Below are 24,831 nucleotides of genomic sequence, written 5' to 3' on the forward strand. Positions count from 1 at the left end.
TAATTTATAATATTTTAATTTTATAATATAGAATTTATGAAAAATAAGGATATATTTAACTTAATTTTTTTTTAAAAAATAAATAATTAGGGAATTTTATAAAATTTATTTTAAATTATTTGGCTTAAATTGATACATTTTTAATATTTTTGGGTAACATTTTAATTTTTTAAATACTATATTCAATCTTTAAGATAATTTTAAATAGATAATTAAGATGACTTTTAATCAAATAATTTTATATGATTTTTATTTAATTTCTAATACTGAATTGTTTTCAAATTTTAACTGATAATATTATAATAATAAAGATTATAAGTTAGAGAAAACAAATAATTTTAAATCCTTGTAGTCATATTCAGCTAGAATTTTTTATTTTTTCCGATTGTATTCTATATTATACGAATATTATGAATTAAAATTATAATATATCTAAACATAAATAATTTAATTAAAAATTATCTATAATTATTAGAAATTATTTGAAAAAGTATCTTTCAAAATAAATTATTTATTTAAAAACTTTATCAAGTTTGAATTTATCTTTTAAAATAACTAAGAACATATTATCTTAAAAATATATTTAAACTAAATAATTTACAATATTAGTTTTCCTTATTTCTCTTTATTTAAATAATCAAAAGATTTTTCCTTACTTCAAAAATAAAAATTATTTGAATTTATTTTAAATATGTTTTAAGATAATAAATTTTTAATTTGTCTTAAATACTATTTTTAATTTTTTTAAAAATTTAATAAATAAATAATATTTTACAATAATATTAATTACATAATTCTATATAGATTTTAATATTTGTGTGTATCATAATTTCAATCGATATCATCTTAATAATATTGGATAAAAGTTAAGAAAAAAAAATGTATATGTATAAGACGAAAACGATACATTCTCGTGGCCATGATAGTTTGAATTTATAAGGAGAAAAGTGATAAGTTTTAAAATGGGAGGGGTTATATTTACGATCCAAATAGTTTACAAACTTTTACAATCATATCTTAATCGTTGATTTTCGTCAATCAACGGTTATCATTTATTGTGAATTAATAATTAATTAATAAATTTGATTTGTCAAAATCTTAACCGTTGATTGACGGAAATTAACAGTTAAGATATGATTATAAGAAGTTGTAAATGAAAACAGGTTATAAATATAACCTTCCCCTTTAGAACTAGGAGTTATTTTAAGCACAGGGGGATAAAATGAGGGAAAAGTGTTTGTCATTTTAAATGACATAACACTCTGTCCTTTTAAAAGAGAGACAGATACAGAAAAAAAAATTTATTTAAATTTTAAATTAAAAAAACCATCCACTTTCTCTCTCTAATGATTTCTATTTTTTTGTGTCTATCTCTCTTTTAAAATGACAAACACTAAACTCATAAAATGAAGTTCTCCCCTAAAATTATTTATATTTCAATTGGGCCTTTGTAAAACCGTATGAAACTTATTCATATGGGCTCGGTTTAGCAATTGGGTATTGGGTGGCCCAATGGACTGAAATGCCAATAACATGAACCGACGATGGCTGAGTAGGTTTTGTTCCCTCCATTCTCGTTGAAGAAAACTAAAACCCCTATTTTACTCCGATTCCTCTTTCTGCTGCAACTGCAACTGCAACTGCAGCTGCAACCTTTCTTCTTCTTCGAACATGGCGACGCCGTCACATGCTCAAGCTGTCAAGTCTCTCAACAAATCCCCTGGCCGCCGCCGCTTTGTCGTAAGCTTTACTCTTTCTCGCACAATCACAAATCAAATCTCTTGCAATTATTATCATCTAAATTAACTTATTCCACATGCTGAATGCCTCAGCACATGCAACAACATTGTTTTCTTTTTTTTCCACATTTTTTTCTTTGATTCATTCTCGGTGGCGGCACGGCTAAAACCCTAAACCCTGCGTTAGTTAGCAACTATCTTATTTTCTTTTCGAATTGATAAAAGCTGTGTATCACTATGTTCTTTTATCTGTTCAATTTTTTTTTTTTTATAAAAAAAACATTATTATGTAGGTATCAGTTCTCGTGGAAAATTTGTTCTCTCACATGCTCTTTTGTATTAATTGCTTGCCTTTTTTTTTTTTTTTGGAATTGAATGTACAGTTTAAGTCATTCTCTGAGAGAGTAGATGAGATTGATATCAATGTGTATCGAAGTCTTGAGAAGGTCAAAGCTGAGCCATCTGAGGGTTCCTCTTTTTTCAGAGACTGCCTTATAGAATGGAGGGTATGCCTTAATATACAATTGCTCTTTTGTTGCTTTATGAATGAAATGTTTCTGTGTTTATTATTAGTTGCATGCTATAATTGTGGATTCGTAGGAGACTACCTTGTCTTGATATTATGTTAGCCAATTTCTTTTAGCAATGGACAATGTTGCTGCTCTTGTGAGAAACAATTTTATATTAACTTTGAATTGATTCTTGTAGGATAAAAGATGTGTACCACTCCCTGTGCCTTAAAGAAGAAATTTGCATCTTTATATATTAACATTGTCTTCTACCTCGTCTTCATCATGCTTGGTATTAATTATTTGCTTTAATTGCCAAAATACAGGAATTGAACACTGCAGAGGATTTCATCTCATTGTATGAAGAAATTATGCCTTATACACAAACATTGCCCCTGGTGCTGTTGCACAAGGAATCTTTAATCTCAAAACTTCTTTCTAGGTTGCAGATAAAATCAAGGCTATCCCTTGAACCGATTCTTAGGTATGCTATCCTTTTTAAGGATTGCTTCGTTTTGCTTGTTTAGAGATGTTAGTGTGTTACATGATGAAATGTTAGCAATAAATCATATTACTATGTTTTAACTTTTAAAAAACTTGAACATGGTAGTATTAATGTAAATGGAATAAGTATTTTGCCTCCTTGGTGATAACAACAATTTTGATGCATTATTGACTTTTCTATCAGGACCAATTATTGTTTCGAGCTTTATGTAAAGATTGATTGATTTGGGGTTCTTTTTGAGTGTTTGAGTGCAGTTGCAAAAATCTGTTGAATTCCATTAGTAACAATATCGGTATCTTGCCATATAAGTATTCTGCTTTTATTAGGACATCTTGACACTTGAGTAAATATTTATTTTGTATTCAGATTTAGTGATTTTATTGATTAGTAACAACCAAGTAGCCTTGGACTGGTTAATTGAAGGCTAGTCGTTTCTCTTTTTCATTCTTTCAGTGTTTATTTTGGTGTTCTATTAGTTTGCAACTGTTGCAAGTAAATTTCAAAGGTTTGTTTTTACAGGTTAATTGCAGCCTTATCTCGAGATATCCTGGAGGAATTTGTTCCGTAAGTTGGTTATCACTTTTACTAGATGTGTTCTCTTTAGGATTTCCCTAAATTTCAATTGTTAAATTTTGGCCTAGCTTAATTTGATGGTTTCCTTATAGGCAATCGTTTCTTTAATAGACAGACACACACACACACATGTATATATTAATGAGAATGCTCACATGGGTTCCTTATTTATTATGCATTTGGGTTTTGCTAGGCTATTGCCAAGAATTGTTGACTCTTTAGTATCTCTTCTAGAAACTGGTGGTGATAGGGAGCCAGATATCATTGAGCAGGTATTAGCTATCATCTGGGCGATGTTCTTATAGGGAGATATTGTTGTCCATTTATCATTTGGTATTTTCCTTCACTCTGTGTATTCTGAAAATATGTTTGTATTTATGTAGATATTCACGTCTTGGTCGTATATTATGATGTATCTGCAGAAATATCTAATACACAACCCTGCAGAGGTGCTCAAGTGAGTGATGGAGTTTGGTTTAAATAGTTTCTGTTTTGACCTTTCCATATGAAATTAACTATTCTGCACACCCTGAAATTATCCCGGATATGTATGCTTTTAACTGCACCATTTTGTTAGATCACTAGGTTCAATTTGCATCCGCTCAGATATGGACAAGGACTGACCACTTACACTATGTTTATCTCATTTGTTGGGTGAATTAACTGAGAGTAATCTTCCCTTTTCTTGATTGGACATTTATGATTTTTTTGTTGTATTAAAATTCATACTTCTATAAACGAGCAGTGTAGTAATGAGGCGGAAAACTTAGAAACCGTAATTTACATAAAACTAAAGGAAGACTTAAATATAAGTTTTTTGTCATAGCAAAGTAGTAAAACCATAATGCAGTCCAAAGAGACATGGTGCAAACATGACATGGCCTGTAGGTTAGTCCTACAGCGTACACAGCCATCAAATGGTAACAAATTCAGAAAATTGAATGAAAAACAGAATTAAAAAAATATAGATGGGATCGGTATTGTGAAATAATGCTGGTCTACAAAGAAAATATAGGACTGGAAACTTGAATCATAATATTAGTAAGTGTCTAAAAGAAATTGAAAATACTGATTCTGGCCTAACAGTGTGTTTTGGCTGGAGAAGATAGAAGAGACAGCTTCAAGAAAGGAGCTAAACTGCCTTACAACTCACATTAAGTCTTAGTTTGTAAAGAATCACTTCAACCCAATACCAAAACCTTAAGGTTGGGTGAGAGTCTTTTTAACGGTTTATATTATTCTCTAACCACCCCCTCATGCAAGAGCCCTTGGGCTTGAATCGTGGATATTGCACATGCTTAATTTTTGGTTTACCTTGTGCTTATTTAATTCCATTAGAAAGTGCGGGCACGATGAGGATCGAACTCGTAACATCGTGGTTACTGAAGTTTTGATGCCATATAAAGACCCGCTTCAACCCAAAACCTTAAGGCGTTGGGTGAGATCCTTTTTAATGGTTTATATTATTCTCTAACGTAGTTGGTACACTCTGTTGTAGACAATAGCTTCTCGTGCCCTAAAACAGCAGACTTAGGTAATGACTGGTTTTGGTTGTGGTTTTCCTTTGTTTTTTAGGTTCATATAGCTTTAAGAGACTCAAATTATTCTTAAATTTCATGCCTATTGTTTCGAAGTGTGTTTAACTGGGAAAGACAGCCATGTTACCAAAATCTTGAAGGATAATAGTTCCATTATCACGGCAACCTGTATGTGGAACAGTGGAAGCTTTATAATTTCCAGTGAACAAACTGCAACTGATTGTATTTTTTTATTAATAGTCTGGGTAACATTGTTAGGGCCTAGGAGAGGGCCCACCACTAGAGTGGAGCCTAAGGGGTTCCTACTAGGGTGGCGGGGAGGGGGGAATGGGATGGGAAAGGATTTACGTAGGAGGTTGTTGAAGCCCCTAACAGGAACTTGCAAACAAATGTCCCAACCAAGTGAGTTAGGTTCATGTCACAACTGGTCATATTGTTTATTTTAGCCAACAACATGGGATGAGTTGAAAATGCTTAGTACCTACATAGTACATACACATCCTACTCAAATATAAATTTTCTAACTTCAGAGTTGTTTTTCATGACTTTGATACTTAAAGGGTCACGTCAAAATTGAGGTATTATCCAAAGGAATATGTCCAACAATTCATGGCTGAGGCGATGTCTTTTGTTCTGAGAAATGCACCAGATGAGCAGCTCAAAAGAGGTATTGATGTCATTGTTTTGTTTTCATTCTGGCTATATGTTTTCCCTCTTTTCCGTCTCGTCTTTTACATTTTTAATCAATTTCCCTAATGCTCGAGGACTTCTAGAATAATTTGCTTCCTGATCTAATATTAATCTCTGTCTCTGTAACGGTATTTTTATTGATTTATTTGGGTGGTTACAAAACTTTTTATTATTTTTTGATGTGACAGGAATTAGAAGAGTCATTGCTGATGCTGTGAAGAAGCCGTCTACTTACAGAGAATCAGGTGTTGATGCGTTGCTTTATAATATTATGAAAGGTTACTCGTCGAGGTTCCATTCAAAAGCAGAGCGAGTGTTACAATTATTGACAAGTGAAGCTATTTATCCCATTGGTGATAAAGCTGGCCAAGGCAAGCTTGTTCTCTTCATTATATTTTCCCTTTATCTTTTTTTTTTTTTTCCTTTTTCTTTTAAAATACTCATTCTATGAAAAGACAAGTTTGCCCTTCCCTTCTCTCTTCATCAATTAATGACTTGAAGCCCACATTTGTAATTTTATAAGAGTCATGATCTAAGTGGGATGTAGTACTTATCTAATTAACTTTTAGGGCTTTATCTTATCAAAATTTTAGTACTTATCAAATATAAATTTTTTGCCTATCTTAACCTCCTAATTACCTTATTAAATTGAACTAGTATGGGTTGTTATATTTAGACTAAGAAAACTAAAGTTGTTCGAATACTATACACATCTCACGATCTCACATCTGTTGGTTAAGTTTTTTTTTTTTTTTTTTAATATAAACTCTTCCTTGATATTGAGATTATTCAGTGCATCACTTGAATAGGATAGTGGTGGTAAAAATCTGGGGCCCAAGTCAACAATAAGCAGTATATAACATAGTTGAAAGCTCAGTCAGCCATCAACTTCAGGAATGAAAACTGAGAAGACTCATCTCTTTAGGCAACCTCAAATTTGGAGTTTGTTTTGATCCTTCTAACAGACCTCCCTCAAATGTAGTTTTTATGAATTATATGGTTGTGTGTACACAAATCTGAAGTTGGTGATATATGAGATTTGCTTTTATAAAATAGGTATTTTGGTTATGCATGGAATGTAGTGAACGTTCTGAAGGCTTATTAATAACATTAGATGGATGGCAGTAAAACCAGGAATAAGCATCAGGAAGGCACACCATTTTGATGCTCTATCCTGCTGCAGGCTCTGTTCTTTTTCTTTTTCTCATTATATATCCCCTGTAGGATATACCTTAATATTTTATTAAAACGATTAGGATTCTTGTGACAGATCATATTCTCACTTGGGCTTCTGATGTTTCCTTGCCTGTCGTCTGTTGCCTGATGTGGCTGTCTGTAAAATATAATTAATTTTGTGATGGATTTGTAATGTATTGGATTACCTTGTTTCTTATCTCTATCTGCCTTTATTTCAGAGTCAAGGATCATTTTGAAAATTATAAAATCTGTCTTTAAGAAATTATGCGAGAAGATGGAGGCCAATGAGTTGAATTTGGTATGGAGTTGCTTATATAAGGAAGTAAGTGAATGTATTACTGCTGGGAACATCAGGCATTTAAGACACATTTTATCAATGCTTGTTGCATCTGTAAAGGTGCAAAACGGGCAAAAGGTGTCTGGTAAGTTATAATCTTTTCTATACTACTGAGTTTTTCCTTTGGGTCAGTTCAGCTAAATTGAGGCAGTTGATAAGGACACTAAATGTGGTTGTTTTATACTTTTATAAGAAGTTAATCACAAACCTATATTGAATGAATAGATTGAATTTAAAGTTTCTTTCATGAATCTACTTCAACATTTTCTTTCCTTTTTATTCTTTAAATTTTGGGTTTCTCTGTGTATCCCCACATTCTTGGGATGTGAGACTAATCCCTTTGGGCATGGATTGATATGGTTTCCCCCCACCATTGGCTTTTCTTGACTCCAACCTTGTTAGAGAATAACATAAACCATTAAAAAGGCCTTTACACAATACCTTAAGGTTTTGGGTTGAAGTGGTTCTTTACATGGTATCGAAGCTTCAGTGGCCATAAGGTCACAAGTTTGTTTCTCACTGCTTCCACTAGTGAAATTAAATAAGCATAAGGTAAAAACCAAAAAATAAATAAATTGGGCCTATGCAATATCCATGTTTCAAGCCCAAAGGACGCTTACGTGAGGGAGTGTGTTAGAGAATAATATAAACCATTAAGAAGGCCTTCACATAACACTTTAAGATTTTGGATTGAAGTGGTTCTTGACAAACCTCGTCCCTTGAGATTGTAGTTTGCTTGCCACTGTGTCCAACCCCTTGTGTTTTATTTTTAAAATTTGTACTCCTGGTTTTCCTGATATATTCTTAATATATATGACTTTTGTTTGGTACTTTTTGGATTACCTTCATCACTTATTGAATACTTATATTAATGGGTGATAGAAAAGAGTGAGTGAATGGGTTGAGTTCAGGTGGTTCAATATTCTCTTATGCTTTTATTTTTGTCAGAGTTTACTGTATTAATAGTAATTTTTCCCCCAAGTTTAATGTATTATGTTGGATATTAGGATGCGATACATTTTCTATTCTTCAGAAAGTTGCCTGAGTTATCCATGTGTTTTTGCACAAATTTTAACTGCACTTACATTTGGCAGATTATAAGCCCATGCTTGAACTTGTCATGCTGCTTGTGCGGACATTTATCACACCTTCTGGAGTTGTTGAGTCAGAAGAAGATGTATATATAGTTGTTGATAAAATTTTGAAATTAATGTTGGCCATTCTTGATGGGCTCTGTAGTTACAGTAAGTCAATGATATCGGTATGTGCTGTCCAGTGGGGTCCAATTTTTAAGTCACGAAACTCAAGGTAATGACTGCTACAGTGCATTTGCAGTATTGGCATTCTCTTTAGCTTGTTTCTATACCTTCTTGACATGTTTGAGCTTGGGTTCCAGTTTGCTGTGTTTTGTTAGAGAACTGCTGCAGAAGGAACTTTGTTTACTTGCTTTCCGAAGTAATGTTATAAGGTAATCTCCAAAAGGGGTGTGTGTGCGTGCATGAAACGGTTATGGTTTCGTACTTTCTGAATATAATATTTGACTTTTATGACATCATTTTTAGTGCAATAAATGATTTAATGGAGATTTCAGTGGAAGAGGTCATACATTTGTTACAATCCTTCTGTGAGAAAATGCAATCGGATATTCAAAACCCGGACTTTGTTGACGGAACAAGTGCAGAAGCACTAGCTAGGATATGCAATCATTTGCAAAGGACTATCTGTTATTGGATTGGAACAATAAACGATATTGCACATTCTGAAGTTTCATGTCAAATTGATGAAGGAAAGTTGGCACTGCTGTGGGGAGTTGTGAGCTGCTATTCTCATATGTCTATTGTCGAGGCCAATCCATCCTTGTTGGTAGATCTCTTGGATGCTGTAGATAAGCTTCTGACTGTTAAAGCTGGTATTCCTTTATTCTTTTTTTGTTCCAAATATGATTTTTTTGAAGAGCAACCTCATAGAACCGTGAGTCTAGGTTATTCTGAAGCTGGTTTTGGGTTTGCTATCGTAATATTGAATTGAGTTGGGCCGTACTAAGGAAAAAAAAATCTGGTTTTGGGCTTATCCTTGTATTGCCATATTCATTGATGCTTTAATTTGCAAATATTTTTCCGTTGAACTCTGTAGGCAATAAAAACATGAGGTATAATTTCTTATATTCTTTTGTTTCTTTCTCTTTTTTATCTGCAGGTTACATTGCAGATAGTTCTAAAAAAGCCTGGGAAAGTATTATAGGTGTTGCACTATGTTCTTATAACAGACTGTGTAGTGACAGTAACCGTGGAACTGATGAAACTGGAAGGTTTTTAAGTCTTGCAAAACGATATAATTCATCTTCACAAGTTTTGTTGGCTGTTGCTGATTATTTGGAAAGCAAGTATGGGTAAGTGGAATGCGTTAAAATTTACTGTGTGACTTTTCTTCTTGTTTTACATTATTGAGTAGTCTAATTTTTTCAATTATTTTAGTAATGGTTAGAGCTCTCTACTTGCATAACCCTCTCACTTGTGTATTATAGTTCTTCTTTAGAAGACACCGGGGGTAGAATATATCATCCAGAACTTGAAGAAAGGACTGCAGGTGCTGTGGCTAAATTTGCTGATAATTTGCGCCATTCAAACAAGGAGACTCGCATTTCAACTCTTAAAATACTCTCTCACTATAAACTTTGTGATGAGGAAAATTCTTTAGTGGATCAACCAGCTGAGAAGAAAAGGAAAACTGAAGTTTCTCCAACTTCCAATGTGGACTGCACGGGAAATAATGTATGGATATTTTATGTTCTGGGCCATTATATATATATATATATTTTCTTTTTTAATTTAAGCTTTAATATAACTCTGTATTTTGGCGCAATGATAGGCTCTGCTGTTGCTCCTCTCTATTGAAACAACTCCAATTTCGATTTCTACAAGCAGAAGCATTCAGAGATTGATTTCTAAGATACAGATGGACCTGTCTGCTGGAAGGATTCCTAATGTTTATGTGCCTCTTGTTTTGAATGGATTGTTTGGCATCTTGAATAATCGATTTAGCTACCTCTGGAGTCCTGTATTAGAATGTATTGCTGTCTTGGTTAGCTTACATTTTTTACTTGTATGGGATAGCCTTATCAATTATCTGGATAGCCTGTATCAGGCAATATTGGGGACCTCTTGCAACTTGCATGGTAGTGACAATGGTGCATTGCCTGATCAGCGGACTGGTATGCTTCAACTTTATTCACATCATATATTATGTTCCCCCCCTTTTCTGTGTATATAGGATGTCATAGGTTAGAGGCACCGACACTATTTTATTGATAATTGGTTGATGTATTTGACTTGACTGTAATATTGACATCAACAATACTTTTATCCCAAACTAGTTTGAGTATAATATATTTTGGGAAAATATAATTAGTTTAATAAATTTATATTTAGATTAGTTGGTAATAACCCTGATAAAATATTTATATACATGTTTTTAAATTTTGTAAATTTTTTTCTTTAAAAAAGTTTACATTCCTAATCTATAAATTTCACAATATCAAAGATTTTTTTTTTTTTTTTTTTTTTTTTTTTTTTTTTTTTTTACTATTTTAGGAGGTATTATGTAAGGAAAGAATTTTCCTTTAAGCTTGACTTGCTATCCTGCAGGTATGGTAATCAAGTTCATTTTTTTTCTCAGGTCTACTTGATTCTTTCAAACAGTTTGTCCATCATACATCTGATAGCATGCCATCTGTCACAATATCAGCACTATTGCTGCAAGCTTTACAAAAAATTCCAAATGTTATCGAACCTCGCTCTCGGGAATTCGTTCCTCTATTCTTACAATTTTTAGGATACAACACTCATGATCTTGTGAGGTAAATATCTTCTGGATTTTGTCCCTATCTTGAAATGTGGATTTGAACTTTGTGAACTTTTGAAGTTTTACCTAAATTGCCCTGTTTGATAAAATGAAACTGCAGTGTGGGATTGTTTGATTCTCATGCTTGTAAAGGGAAAGAGTGGAAGGCTATTTTGAAAGAATGGTTAAACTTGTTGAAGCTGATGAAAAATCCCAAGTCTTTTTACCGCAGTCAATTTCTCAAGGAGGTTTTGCAGAATAGGTTACAGTGCAATTTGATTTTATATCTTGCACATCACTGCAATGTTATTTATTCACCAGTTACTTAGGTGAACTTATATTGGTGATCTCCTATTTTAAACATACTTTTTTTCTTTCCCCCTCCCTTTTTTCCCCGGTGTTTTGGGCAGGCTTCTAGAAGAAATTGATCCTGAAATACAGATGAGAGTTCTGGATTGCCTGTTAATCTGGAAAGATGATTACTTAATACCTTATACTGAACATCTGAGAAATTTGATCAGTTCCAAAAATTTACGGGAGGAACTAACAACATGGAGTTTATCCAGAGAATCTGGAATCATTGAAGAATGTCACCGACCTTATCTTGTGCCATCTGCAATCCGTCTTTTGATGCCAAAAGTAAGAAAGCTGAAAGGACTTGCGTCTCGAAAGGTATGCAGAGTGTGAGCTTTGACGTTGTTTTATATTTTTCTCATACTATTTTTTGTCTGTCATATGTTTTTCATTTGCCTTTTACTTTCTAGACTGATCATTTGTATCTCATTCTCATTTTTGTCAGAAAGCAAGTATTTGTCATCGGAAAGCTGTTCTGAGTTTCATAGCTGGACTTGATGTCGTTGAGCTGCCACTTTTCTTTGCATTACTGATAAAGCCATTGCAAATAGTGAAGAAAATTGATGGGCCTGCTAACTTGTTTTGGACTTTACCTAACGGTTCCATTAGTGAATTTCAAACATCATCTTTGTTAGAATATTTTACTTTGGACAATATAGAAACCCTGTCCTGGAAAAAGAAGTATGGTTTTTTGCATGTCATTGAAGACATTGTTGGAGTTTTTGATGAATTGCATGTTCGACCTTTTCTTGGTCTACTGGTGGGTTGTGTCGTTCGGGTGTTGGAGAGCTGCACTTCAAGTCTTGACAATGCAACATTGAATGGGCTTCCTTCAGATCAAAGCAATTCTAGTGCCAACTCAAATTCCTTCGGGAAGGACAGTGTTCCAGCAAATAAAATGCTGGTAATATTCTGTGCATGCTGAATGCAATCTTTCATTCGTAGTGAATTACTGAATGTTCTTTAGAAAGAAATGAATGTTTCATGTCAGATGTTGGTGTAAATAGTGATTAGCACTGACATTATGTGTGTATCATTAAAGTTAACATTGGTATAATACTGCAATTTTTTTGTCGTATTTTTATGGATGTCTTATGGGCGAGCTTGGAGCCGTGGTAAAACTGTTTCTTTATGATTGAAAGTTCGTTAGTTCGAATTTGGAAAACAGCCTCTTTGTCATATTTTTCTACAAGTATTGCCCTTATCCCTGCCTTCGCTAGTCGGGATTTAATGGGGAGTGTTTTTTTTTTTTAATGGATGTCTTAGTGGTACTGATGTGTCTAGTTGCTTTCCTAATAGCTTGTTTGGCTTGTTTTCTATTTGCTTTTTGTTGCTTGATGGCAACTAAAAGTAGATTAGCTGAGCTGCTGTGGGGAATAAATTTCCCCACCCCCTTCTCTTTCTTATGATCTTTGTTGTCTCTTTATTTAGTTCTTCTATTTCTGGATTTGTTTCTGCAGACCGGCAATACATTGAAGCAGCTCAAGGATATGAGATCTTTGTGCCTGAAAATTGTTTCCCTTGTTCTCAATAAATATGAAGATCATGAATTTGGTTGTGATTTGTGGGACAGATTCTTTTCGTCAGTAAAACCACTGATTGACAAATTCAAACAGGAGGCTGCTAATAGTGAGAAACCAAGTTCACTGTTGTCTTGCTTTCTGGCCATGAGTGCAAACCATAAACTTGTAGCACTATTATGCAAGAAAGAGAGTCTTGTACCTGATATATTTTCAATTATCTCTGTCAAGTCAGCTTCCGAAGCTGTTATATATAGTGTTCTAAAGTTTGTGGAGAACTTGTTAAGCCTTGACAATCAGTTGGATAATGAAGACAGTTCTGCCCAGAGAGTTTTACTTTCAAACGTTGAAGTACTTATGAACAGCATGTGTTGTTTATTTAGAAGCAATAATGCAGCCAAGAGGTATGAGCTCATTTTACAAATGTGCTTGGATGATGCTCTTTTTTATGTTTAATGGTTGACATTCTAAGAAGTTTGAATTTCTGAGTTTTTACTTTCTAAACTTTGGCATATGCTGAGTTTTTCAACTGTTGGCCTTCTAAGAGACTTGGCAAATATGTCTGCTAACTGGTCATTGAATTTAACAAATCCTGTGGTAATTTTGCGTAAAAGAATATTCTCTCTAACTAATTGCAAAAATCTGTGTTTGATCCTTTTGCAAAAGACTAGTTCAGAAGCAATATGCCTGGCAGCTGGGTTGTCACATATTATTTCTGTTTGCCTGAGCTCTCCCAATTTTAGCTCCCAAAGTAGTTTTTAAACCATGTAAACTAGCCTTTTTTGCTATCATGGCTTGATGTTCAGCTTCTGCATTGGGTTTGGCAACTGCATTTCGTTTGTACTCCTCCATAAAATGAAGTTACCTTTTAATAAGAATACAGTACCCTGTAATTATCTGTGCAAGAACGAATTTTTAATGTCTAGTTGATAAGGGAGCCAGTGATGAATGATAGCTGTTAAGAGCAGGAGGCAAACAAAAGTAATTCATTGTCCCAAGGGATTAGGTATCTTCATACGGCCAAATACATGCTTCTAGGGCAATCCTTTAGACAATCAATTTTCCCATATGGACCAATCTTGCGAGTATAAAACTGAATGTAACCGACGATTGACTTGGTTCTCATTGGTGTGTGTTAAGCAGTTGTTTCATCAAACATAGCTTGTTGTCATTTTGAGTGTTAGAGAGCTTTACCTCTGATGTCCGTTGTATGTTAAATATACACCAATCCTGTTCATTCAACTTACAGCTTAATCTTTTGTGAGAGTTGGTCCTTGACATGGTATTAAAGCCTTTATTACCAAGTGAAATTTATGCATAAGGTAGAGTGGGCCTATGCTTTGTCTACACTTCATGCAGAAAGGATTTCAACATGAGGAGGTGTGTTGGATATAAAACCATTTATATGCCTCAATGTACCGCTTAAGCTTTTCAAAAGTTGGTCCTTGACAGTTTAAAAATAGAGGACAAAGACGATACAAAGGCCTAATAAGGAGTTAAACGGTAAACATAATTCATCAATAGGATTAGGATTGTAGTGGAACAAATACCTTATGATAATACAATTGGAAGTTTCTAGTGTACGAGGCAGAAGAGGAGAGTTGGTGAACTCAATCAGGTTATGTGAAAAATAACAAGATTAAATAAATACTGACATATTCAGGAAACATGTGTACATATGAATAGGTTAATTCCTTGTTTTCTGATTCCACTGATTCCATATTATGCCTGAAAGAAAGAAACAATATGTTTTTATGTATAATAACATATGTAGGAGCATGGGGACCTGGGCATTTAGGGCCTGTTTGATTGTGATATGCTTTTTTTGTTCTTAAAACTGTTTTGTAGAATAGTTAATGAAATAGGTGTTTTTTTTTTTTTTTGAAAGTTAAATGTCAAAACACAGAACTAACATAACTTAGATATGTTCTCTAAATTTGATTGTAAAAACTAAAAAACAGTTATAATTTTAGAACTATTTTTACAAAACAGGCCTTATCAAATAGGTTTTCTTGTTTTTTAGTTCTAAAAATCAAAATTTTCTTTTTTAGAAAAAACTGAATACAAACAAGTTCTTAATGTTTTTCTCTATGTTTTTTTTGTTTTCCTTAAATGATCAGAAAGCTGATCAAATCTCCTGGGGAGTCAGTGAGAAGAATTTTCAAATTTTTGCCCAAGTACATCAAGGAGGCAGAGTTGGCAAAGAAATTTGTGGACATATTGCTTCTGTTTATGGAAAAGAAAACCCAAAGTTCTGGTGAGAGAATCTCGTATATCTACAGTTGCTTTATTTTCTTCGTTTGCTTATTTTACAAATTAATTTCTAAATTGATATTGAAACTCTCTTGGTTATATTGTAGATGTTTATGTTGAAGCTTTGCAAATAATTCAAAACATCATACCATTATTAGAACATGGAAGTACCACTGAAATTCTCAGTGCTGTTTCTCCTCTATATATTTTGGCTGATTTGGATATGCGATTAAAGATCTGTGATCTTCTTGATGCTCTTGTAGCATCTGATGCATCTTTACTCTCGGTGGTAATTCCTTCTCTTTGTCTCTCTTGCTCCGTGCATATACTTTCTGATATAAATAGACTTCATTCTGTGTTTCATAAAATTTTCTCTGCTATCTTCTTGTGATGTAGGCAAAACTGCTTCGTCAGCTGAATGCAACATCTACTTTGGGTTGGCCTGATCATGATGCTATTTTGAATGCTTACAGCATCATTAATACTGATTTCTTCAGAAGCATTCGAGTGGAACATGCATTGCTTATTTTATCGCATTGTGTTCATGACATGTCATCAGAAGAAACGACTTTTATGTGTAGCGCTTATAGTTCATTGCTATCTTTTGTTGATTTTTCTGCACTCATCCTTTACCAAGAAAGAAACAGTGAACAAGAGTTGTCCATGATGAAAAACACTGATGGTGGTTGGACAATATCATGCATCCAGCGCATAGCGAAGAAATTTCTCTTGAAGCATATGGCAGATGCAATGGATGGATCACTTTCTGTTAGAAAGGTATTTGGTAACTTAAGTTATACAACATAACAGTGTTACGATGCATGAATTTCTGAATATATGGAGTTAGGCATGCATCTGCATATATTTGGACTTTCTCGCTTGTCTCCCTTCTTTTGTGGCAATATTATAGGTATGTGTTTTGCTGCCTTTCCTAATTCCAAGCATGGCATGGATGATGGGAAGATTAAACTGACATAGATACTAAGTTAAATACTGATTGATAATGTAAAATCTAAGTTACAAATAAATGATTGTTTAATCCTCTATGTTAATGCACTGGTTCATGTCATTGCAGGGATGGATAAAATTGTTACATCAAATGGTGTTGAAGCTTCCGGAAGTGTTAAACCTTAAATCACTTATGGTCCTGTTCAATGAGGATGGTGAAGTGACTTTCTTTGATAATTTAACTGACTCAGTGGTATGTTTCTTTTTAACCTAAGGAATATTCAGTGTAGTTGTTACTCTTAGTTGCCTGTGCCACTTCTTTACGTATATATGCGGCTTTTTATTCCAAACATATCATGATTAGATGTTTGCCACAGTTATTCTATAATGGAACTACTTTCTGTTGCCTTTCCTTAATGTTATAAAAACACTATCAAATTTAATTGTATTGTTATTCAGCTATTCCTTTCCTTAATTTTGGTGGAGTTAGCATGCAGAACTTCTCATGTAAGTACATTTGGTGTTGCAGATCCGTAAGAGAGTGAAGGCATTGTCATGGTTTAGGAATGTTATCAGTATGAACAAGTTATCAGAGGTAGTAACTTTATACATTCACAAGTGTTTTTCCTAGTTACTGAAATTAATTATTTTATTGTTTAATTCCAGTTCATCACTGAGAAAGTGTTCATGCGACTCTTCTTCAACATGTTGTTTGATGAGAAAGAAGTAAAGGCAGAACATATGAAAAATGCATGCATAGAGACTATTGCTTCTGTAGCTGGTCAGATGGGATGGAAGTCATACTATGGATTATTGATCAGATGTTTTCGGGGAACGACCAGTAGTCCAGACAAGCAGAAACTCTTTATACGCCTGATTTGCTCTATTTTGGATAAATTTCACTTTTCTGAACTTTCTTACACTAAAGAACCTAAGGAATCTTTGGGTGGTGTTTCTGGTATAGGAATAACGGACATTGTTTCTTCTGCTATCTTAGGCAACTTCGGTACTTCTGATGTGAACACAGAGATACAAAATTGCCTCTATAAAATTGTGCTTCCGAAGATACAAAAGCTGCTGGATTCTGATTCAGAAAGGGTTAATGTAAATATCAGTCTTGCTGCACTGAAACTACTCAAGTTACTTCCGGGAGATGTAATGGACTTGTATCTTCCAACTATTGTTCATCGTATTTCAAACTTCTTAAAGAGTCATTTAGAAAGCATCCGTGATGAAGCTAGGTCAGCATTGGCTACTTGTTTGAAGGAACTTGGACTGGAATACTTGCAATTCATTCTCAAGGTTTTGCAATCTACCTTAAAGCGAGGATATGAGCTTCATGTCTTAGGATATACACTTAATTTTATTTTGTCTAAGTGTCTTTCGAATCCAGTTACTGGAAAGATAGATTATTGCTTGGGGGATCTCCTTTCTGTGATAGAGAATGACATTCTTGGAGATGTTGCTGAGCAAAAGGAGGTGGAAAAGATAGCTGCTAAAATGAAAGAAACAAAGAGGAAGAAGTCATTTGAAAGTTTGAAATTGGTTGCCCAAAGCATAACATTCAAAAGCTATGCGCTAAAGCTCCTTGCACCAGTGATGTCTCATTTGCAGAAGCATGTGACACCAAATGTAAAAGGAAAATTGGAAAACATGTTGCATCATATAGCTGCTGGCATTGAAAGCAATCCATCTGTAGATCAGACTGATCTCTTTATCTTTATTTATGGCATTATTGAAGATGGCTTTAAAGATGAAAATGGTTGGTATGAGAATAAAACGATAAAATTGGAAGACAAGGATAGCCGCATCAATGCGAAAAAAATTTCTACAGGCCGTGTAGTTGCTAGTGGCTTATTGTGTTCTCACCTTGTTACAGTGTTTGGTCTCAGAATATTACATAAACGTATGAAGGGTATGAAACAGGATGCAAAAGATGAAAATACTCTATCCTTATTAGATCCTTTTGTCAAGCTATTAAGTGATGGCTTGTGCTCTAAGTATGAGGATATCTTGTCTGCTTCCCTTGGATGCCTTACTATACTGGTAAAGTTGCCCTTACCATCCCTTCAATTACATGCTGAGAGAGTAAAGGCTGCTCTATTGGATATTGCCCAGAGTTCGATGAACTCTAACAGTCCTTTAATGCAGTCATGCTTGACATTGCTGACTGTGCTTTTGAGGAACACCAAAATTTCTCTTACCTCAGATCAAATACATCTACTAATTCAGCTTCCTATATTTCTTGATCTCGAAAGGAATCCATCTTTGGTGGCCCTATCACTTCTAAAGGGTATTGTCAGCCGAAAGCTGGTTGTACCGGAGATATATGACCTTGTTACTCATGTTGCTGAATTGATGGTGACAAGTCAAATGGAATCAATTCGCAAGAAATGCAGTAAAATTTTGTTGCAATTTTTGCTTGATTATCAACTTTCCGAAAAGCGCTTGCAGCAACATCTGGATTTCCTGCTCTCAAATTTGAGGCAAGTGTTCAGCATAGTGTGTTTCTTGATTATTAATATTATAGTTTTTTTTTTTCTTTTTTAAGATTGATTTGGGCTTGTTGATATTTTAATCATTACAGGTATGAGCATTCAACTGGACGGGAATCTGTTCTCGAAATGATATATGTTATTATTGTCAAATTTCCAAAAAGTGTTTTGGATGAGCAATCACAGACATTATTTGTCCATTTGGTAGCTTGCTTGGCCAATGATAATGATAATAATGTTCGGTCTATGAGTGGGGCTGCTATAAAGAAGCTCATTGGTTCTGTTAGTCCAAATTCACTTAATTCCATTCTTGAGTGTGCTCTTTCTTGGTATTTGGGTGGCAAGAAGCAACTATGGGCTGCTGCAGCACAGGTAATGTTTTCTAAAATTTCTTGTGAATCATGAATTCATTAGAGCATAAACTTAAATACCATATCTTCTTAGTATTTTGGTTTTTGGTTGTAATATGCCATGATTTTCTTACCAGATCATATGGTTATTTTGGATCTTTTGTCCCCAGAAAAATTATATCAGCTAATTACTAATTAGCTTTAGTAGGCTTTTTATTTTTCCTGTTTGCATCATTTTATATTGACCTCTGAAATTGCTGATACAGGTTTTGGGGCTGCTGATTGAGGTGATGAAGAAAGGATTTAATAAACATATACATTCTATCTTGCCTGTAACTTATCACATCTTGCAGTCAACCATAGATGCAATGACGGACAGGCAAGTGGGCTTTTCAGCTGAATCTATTGTTCCCCTTTGGAAGGAGGCATACTATTCTCTTGTTATGTTGGAAAAGATGATTCATCAGTTCTACGATTTATGCTTTTCAAAGGATCTTGAGGTAAATCTCTTTGTACTGTCTAAAAAATATATATGGATCCCGATATTGATGTGTATAAATGTGTTGCTTATGATATTTTAGTCTATGTAGATGCTTATGATTTATGATGCGATAGATATGGTTAGGGGTGTTAACGGGCCAGGCTTTGGTCTTGAAAGGCTAAACTTGTGTTTAAATATGTTAGACTGGCCTAGCCTGTAATCTGTTATGAATATAATTATGAGCTTGTGAACTGACTTATTTACAAAAAATAAAAGTCTGACTTAGCCTCTTAAAAACAAATAAGACAACAAAAATTTATCCAAACATAATATACAATCAACAGTACTAATAATTCCATAAAGATTCATAAATTCAATGTATATCCAAACAACATAATATAGAACAAAATCATTCAAGAAGTTTTCTAAACCAATAAACTAAAGTAGTACAAAATTCTGCATATCCAAAAGAACAAAAGATTACAAATTCTGCGTAAACAATTTAATATACTCATGTCAGCAATTTAATATATTGTGATGTTGCCTCCTCCAACATAAAAAATAAAGTCAGATTATTTTTGACATTCAATTATAATATCATAAGATATAAAACAATTTAAATTAAGTAAATTAGTACCTTCTGATTTTTCTTTATACCGTACTTATTATGTAACCAATCTGCACTGCAAATTAATGCTTTAACCGTATACCGTAGCTTTGGAGGGTTGGATCGTCCTTCACACGTTGTTGATCAATGGCTTGAGTGGGCACGACGATGAGAGTGAAAATTAGGTTAGTATAAAAAATAAAAGAGTTAGTAAGCCAGCCCGACTGGCTTTAAGGCCGGGCTTTTGAATTGGAACCTGAGACCTCTTATTAAATAAGTTTTTATACAGGTCTAAGTCTGAATCTAACAACCGAAACACACAAACCAGGCCAGGTCTACACGAGCCGGGCCAAAAGCCCCTGGCTCTTTTAACTCTCCTAGATAGGGTGGACTGCCTAAGGATTTCTGGATTTGGCTGGGAAAAGCATGGATGGGGATATAGATGTGGGCACCCAATAACTAATTTCTAAGTTGAACCACAGCTATTTTTCGGCCTTCAATTTAACAGATTCTGTCAGAGCGTTAATTTTGGAGATTGTGCCATCATGTTTTATGCCAATTGATTGTTAACTTAAAAAGGTCACGCAGATTGCTTGTTTCGCTTATTGGAGTTGGTTTGTAATTTTTTATTTTTTTTATTTTTTTGGGTTTTGGATAGAAGTTATGAAGGAAAGGCCGAAAGGGGATGGTTCAAATTTTATGAAACTGCTGTGATAGATTGATATCATGGGCTATTTGGTAATTAATTGGAACAGGAAAAATTAAAGTTGTTGCGGGAGTTATTGAAAAATTGAAGGTGCTATCAGTTATGTTAAGGATCGAATTTCGTAAAATCTTAAGCTAATAGTGTCAGGCCTAGGCATATGGTATTACATCTCTAAGACACACACACACAAGAGCACTTTGTGCTTGAAGTGTGTATAATGTGTAAATCCACGGTACCATGTCAAGTAATAATTCTCATATAATCTTATGCTATTGGGGGGAAGCACTATAATGGTTTTATGATCTAACAATATGGGGAAACAGAAAATTATAAACTTTAAAGTCCTAGTGGTTCTACTGTTTCTGGAGCTGTATATTGCAAGAGAATTTTTTGCTGCCCTTTCTACCTGCACCATTGTGTGAAGAATCAAAATTTCTCTGTTTAACTTCCCACTCTTCAGTTTCCATATTTCTTAACAAGCACACTGACATCTAATTTGTTTTACATACATTTCAGGATATATGGGAAGCAATATGTGAGATGCTGTTGCACCCGCACTCATGGATACGCAACAGATCAGTTCGCCTAGTAGAACTATACTTTTCACATGTAACAGATGCTAGCAGAGAAAATCATAATAGCTCCTTAAGAAGTTATTTTATTATGAGTCCAAGTAGACTGTTTCTGATAGCTACTTCCCTCTGCTGCCAACTGAAAATGCCACTCGTAGATGATGCTGACAGCAACCTGATGACCCAGAACATTGTCTTTGCCATTTGTGGTGTCCATTCTTTAATGGGGCACATTGCATGCATAGATCCCCCTGCATTCTGGTCTACTCTTGAGCAACACGAGAAGGACCGGTTTCTTAAAGCTTTTGACTTGCTTGATTCAAGAAAAGGAAGAAACATGTTCATGTCCCCGTCTCTTACCCCTTCTGTATATGAAGACAACAATCAGCTGAATGTTTATAACACCCAATATGTACTTGTCTCGTTATTGCTCAGGAAAATGGGGAAAATTGCCCTTCAAATGGATGCTATCCAGGTTTGTACGCAAGCTCTTTGTATATGTATTATTTTATTCTTGATCGATGTGCTTATCAGTAATTTTATTTGTTTGTTTAATACAGATGGGAATAGTCTTCAACAGTTTCCGGAATATTATGTCACAGATTAGTCAGGATGACTGCCTGCGCTATGCACACGTGGTCCTGTTACCTCTGTATAAAGTTTGTGAAGGATTTGCTGGAAAAGTTGTAACTGGTTGGTTTTTCTTATCTAGGAAAAGTAGAAATGTAGCGAGTTTTGCTTGTTTCCTCCCTAAGATTTCCTTATTTTCCTGTATGGTAGGTAAGTTTTAAGTCTGTGATACGTAGCCATCTTACTGAAGTGGCGTTGCTCACAATTGACTTGGAAATTTTCTATACACACTCCAATTTGGATCCGGATCCTTTCATGTTACTCACTAAATATGAGAGGATCATGTCATTGGAGAGAAAAACGTAAACAAAATCACTGGACCCTACATAAATTATTAGGGGATCCTACTATAATTGCTTTTCTGCGTCGCTCGTAACATGACCCTCTCATCTTAGTGAGTAACAGAGAAAAGGAATAATGAAATTGGAGACTAGCTCCTTACAATCCTACTAGTAGAACTACAATAACAGTGCAAAACAATGGCAGAAAATGAAACAGAGACACTGACACTTGTGCTACTCACAGACTCCAACAATAGGACAATTAACAGTAACTACTTGACAATGCAGATAACATAAACCAAAGGCCTCAACTCACCCTCAAAGCCAAATACCAAGGCTTCAAGAGATCCCTAAAGATCCTTTTCCCAATTCCTAATTCCTAACTCAGTGAATACATGCCTAAAGAAGCCCCACCCTAAACATCTCTATATATACTAATTCCTAATTAATGGGCTTGGTTATTTTATTGAAGGCCCATCAGTAACATGAGAGGATCCTCATCCATCCATATCTTGTAATTGATAGTTCCCCCCCCCCCCCCCCCCCCTTTATCTTCCATTTTTTAATTATTCCTTAATTTTGTATTTTGTTGGTGGGGTGAGGGGTAACTAGACATATCTAATGTTCTAATATATTGTTAATGGTTACTTCTCTCCTTTACTTTTTCCTAGTTTTATCTTTACCAAGCCCTCCTTTCTGTCATTTTTAGTTTTACCACTTCTCTCCCCCTTTGTTAATGACTTAATGCTGCCTGACAGCTTACCGAGCTTTGCTCTTTTTTACCAGATAATCTCAAAAAGTTAGCTGAAGACACCAGTGGAAAAGTAGAGAATATTTTGGGTACTCAGAACTTTGTGGAAGTTTACAACCTTATCAGGAAGAACCGTAAGTTGAAAAGAAATAAGAGGAAACAAGAAGAAAAGCTCATGGCTGTTATCAATCCTATGCGAAACGCCAAGCGGAAGTTGAGAATTACTGCCAAGCATCGTGCCAACAAGAAGAGAAAGATTATGACAATAAAAATGGGGAGATGGATGAATTAGGGAGTGGTGTGGGGAGAAAGTTCCTTACATATGCATCCAGTTTGGCATTACGAGTGTTCCTCTGCAAGTTTTTCGTATAACCACCCATCTTACCAGGAACCAAGATACTCCGGTAGACATTCTCTTGATGATGTCTGCTAAAAATTAAATGTGAGGGATGCCACCTTATAAAGGTTCCTTGTACGCAGTGCTTTCAGGTATAATGAAGCCGTGTCATTGTCACCTGCTTGTTTGAAGAAAAAATGTGGGTTTGGAGTTTGGAGCGGTCCTGATTAAATTGGCATATATATATGTCTTCAGGAGGCAGAGAATAGGCATGGCTGGAACGACAAGTTTGGAATTTTCTTGATAAATTTGGAGTATCACATTCATGACAGGTGGTAACGAACTTATTTTGAAGGAGACAGTAAAGGCCATTTACAGTTATAGCATTTAGTTATGGGTCAGCCTGCTGATCCTTGCACTTCACTTTTATGCGTCCATAAGCTGAGGAAGATTTCTGAAGTATCAATGATTAGTGAGACTTATTTCTGAAGATTGTCAAGTATATCCATGTTTTTATTGTATGTACATACATGGGATAAAAATAAATACGGGAAGTACAACGTTAGGGAGAATATTATTTGGCTTTTGTTGTTCGTTTCTTCCATTTTTTTGCTTTCTACCCTGACGTCAGCCTTTCCATAAATTTCTTATAGATATGATCAGCATTCCAATTTGTTGTTTTTTTTTTGAAAATAAACGTTCTGTTTTTCATAGTGTATTTAGTTTTTCACGGCAACGTTAAATGCTACAGTAAGACATGTACTCTAAGTTTGGAGCTTTTGCAGTTTTTTAATTAACATTATCAAGTATTTTTAGATGAATTTTTGTTGTATTTTCTTTTCAAGACTAAATAAGTGTAGAAAGAAAATCATCGGATTTACTCTAGTCTTGTTATTCTACTTCGTGATTAAAATAGTTTCATTTAAATTTTAACATTTGAGGTTGAGATATGTTATTCTTCCTCGTATATATAATACTATTTGCTGTTTTCTCTAGTCCAATAAAATTCCAGTGAAATAATTTATGAAAATCGAAGGTAACAACGAGTAATGATTGATCTTTTATAACTCTGTATAAATGAGCATCTTCTTATGCTTATAATCGTATTCATATCATATCATCTTACGTTAGTCCCATATGTATGACATTCGTACGAATAAAAATTTATTCTCCATAAAAGAATATGAAAGAAAGAAAAGAAAAAGAAGAGCATATTCTCTTAGCCACCTGTTTACTTCGCGCAATGTACTAGGTTATTATTCGGCTCTCGCATTGATCTTTTATGAATAACGAACGAACTTTGACGTGGTTATCAACATATAAAGTCTATGTGCTAGGCTGTATGGTCTTTCAAAACTTGTCTTTAATATAATTTTCTATTTTTCTTTGTCTATTTTCAAATAACAACGTGACAATTTCCATAGGCAGATCCAATCCAAGAGTTAAAATAAAATAAAATAATAAAGGAAAAAATGTTTTTGCAATTAATGCAGAAAAATTATCTGCATTTATTTCAAAAACGACGTTGTTTTGGTATTGAAATCTTTAAAAATAAATATAAGGACTATTATAACCCTGAAATAAATTAAAATTATAAAAACACCATGATTTCCGTCCC

General features: G+C 34.3%; 1 protein-coding gene across 4 annotated transcripts; it reads left to right on the plus strand.

The window, feature by feature from the left end:
- Positions 1-1,591: 1,591 nt before the first annotated feature.
- On the plus strand, positions 1,592-23,959 carry LOC133312060 (uncharacterized). 4 transcript variants are annotated; one of them, XM_061513204.1, is made up of 31 exons: positions 1,592-1,740; positions 2,123-2,245; positions 2,575-2,732; positions 3,273-3,317; positions 3,520-3,598; positions 3,710-3,783; positions 5,425-5,531; positions 5,743-5,933; positions 6,972-7,173; positions 8,183-8,396; positions 8,485-8,556; positions 8,651-8,997; positions 9,285-9,477; positions 9,613-9,859; positions 9,957-10,299; positions 10,764-10,944; positions 11,050-11,190; positions 11,339-11,600; positions 11,728-12,186; positions 12,743-13,206; positions 14,923-15,059; positions 15,163-15,344; positions 15,452-15,832; positions 16,131-16,260; positions 16,516-16,598; positions 16,670-18,489; positions 18,591-18,870; positions 19,115-19,348; positions 21,159-21,689; positions 21,775-21,907; positions 22,912-23,959. In XM_061513204.1, exons 1-31 carry the CDS (start codon positions 1,672-1,674, stop codon positions 23,166-23,168), a joined length of 8,139 nt encoding a protein of 2,712 aa, XP_061369188.1. In that variant the 5' UTR covers positions 1,592-1,671; the 3' UTR covers positions 23,169-23,959. The 4 variants fall into 4 exon arrangements, with proteins under 4 accessions (XP_061369188.1, XP_061369189.1, XP_061369187.1 ...); XM_061513205.1 differs by having other exon boundaries at positions 9,957-10,275; positions 16,131-16,256; positions 16,533-16,598; XM_061513203.1 differs by having other exon boundaries at positions 5,743-5,925; positions 6,970-7,173; positions 16,131-16,256; positions 16,533-16,598.
- The last annotated feature ends 872 nt before the right edge of the window (positions 23,960-24,831 follow it).

Source organism: Gastrolobium bilobum, unplaced genomic scaffold, assembly GCF_033153095.1.
Source record: "Gastrolobium bilobum isolate Gb01-03AN ecotype WA unplaced genomic scaffold, APGP_CSIRO_Gbil_v1 utg23192, whole genome shotgun sequence".
NCBI classification, from domain to species: Eukaryota; Viridiplantae; Streptophyta; class Magnoliopsida; order Fabales; family Fabaceae; genus Gastrolobium; species Gastrolobium bilobum.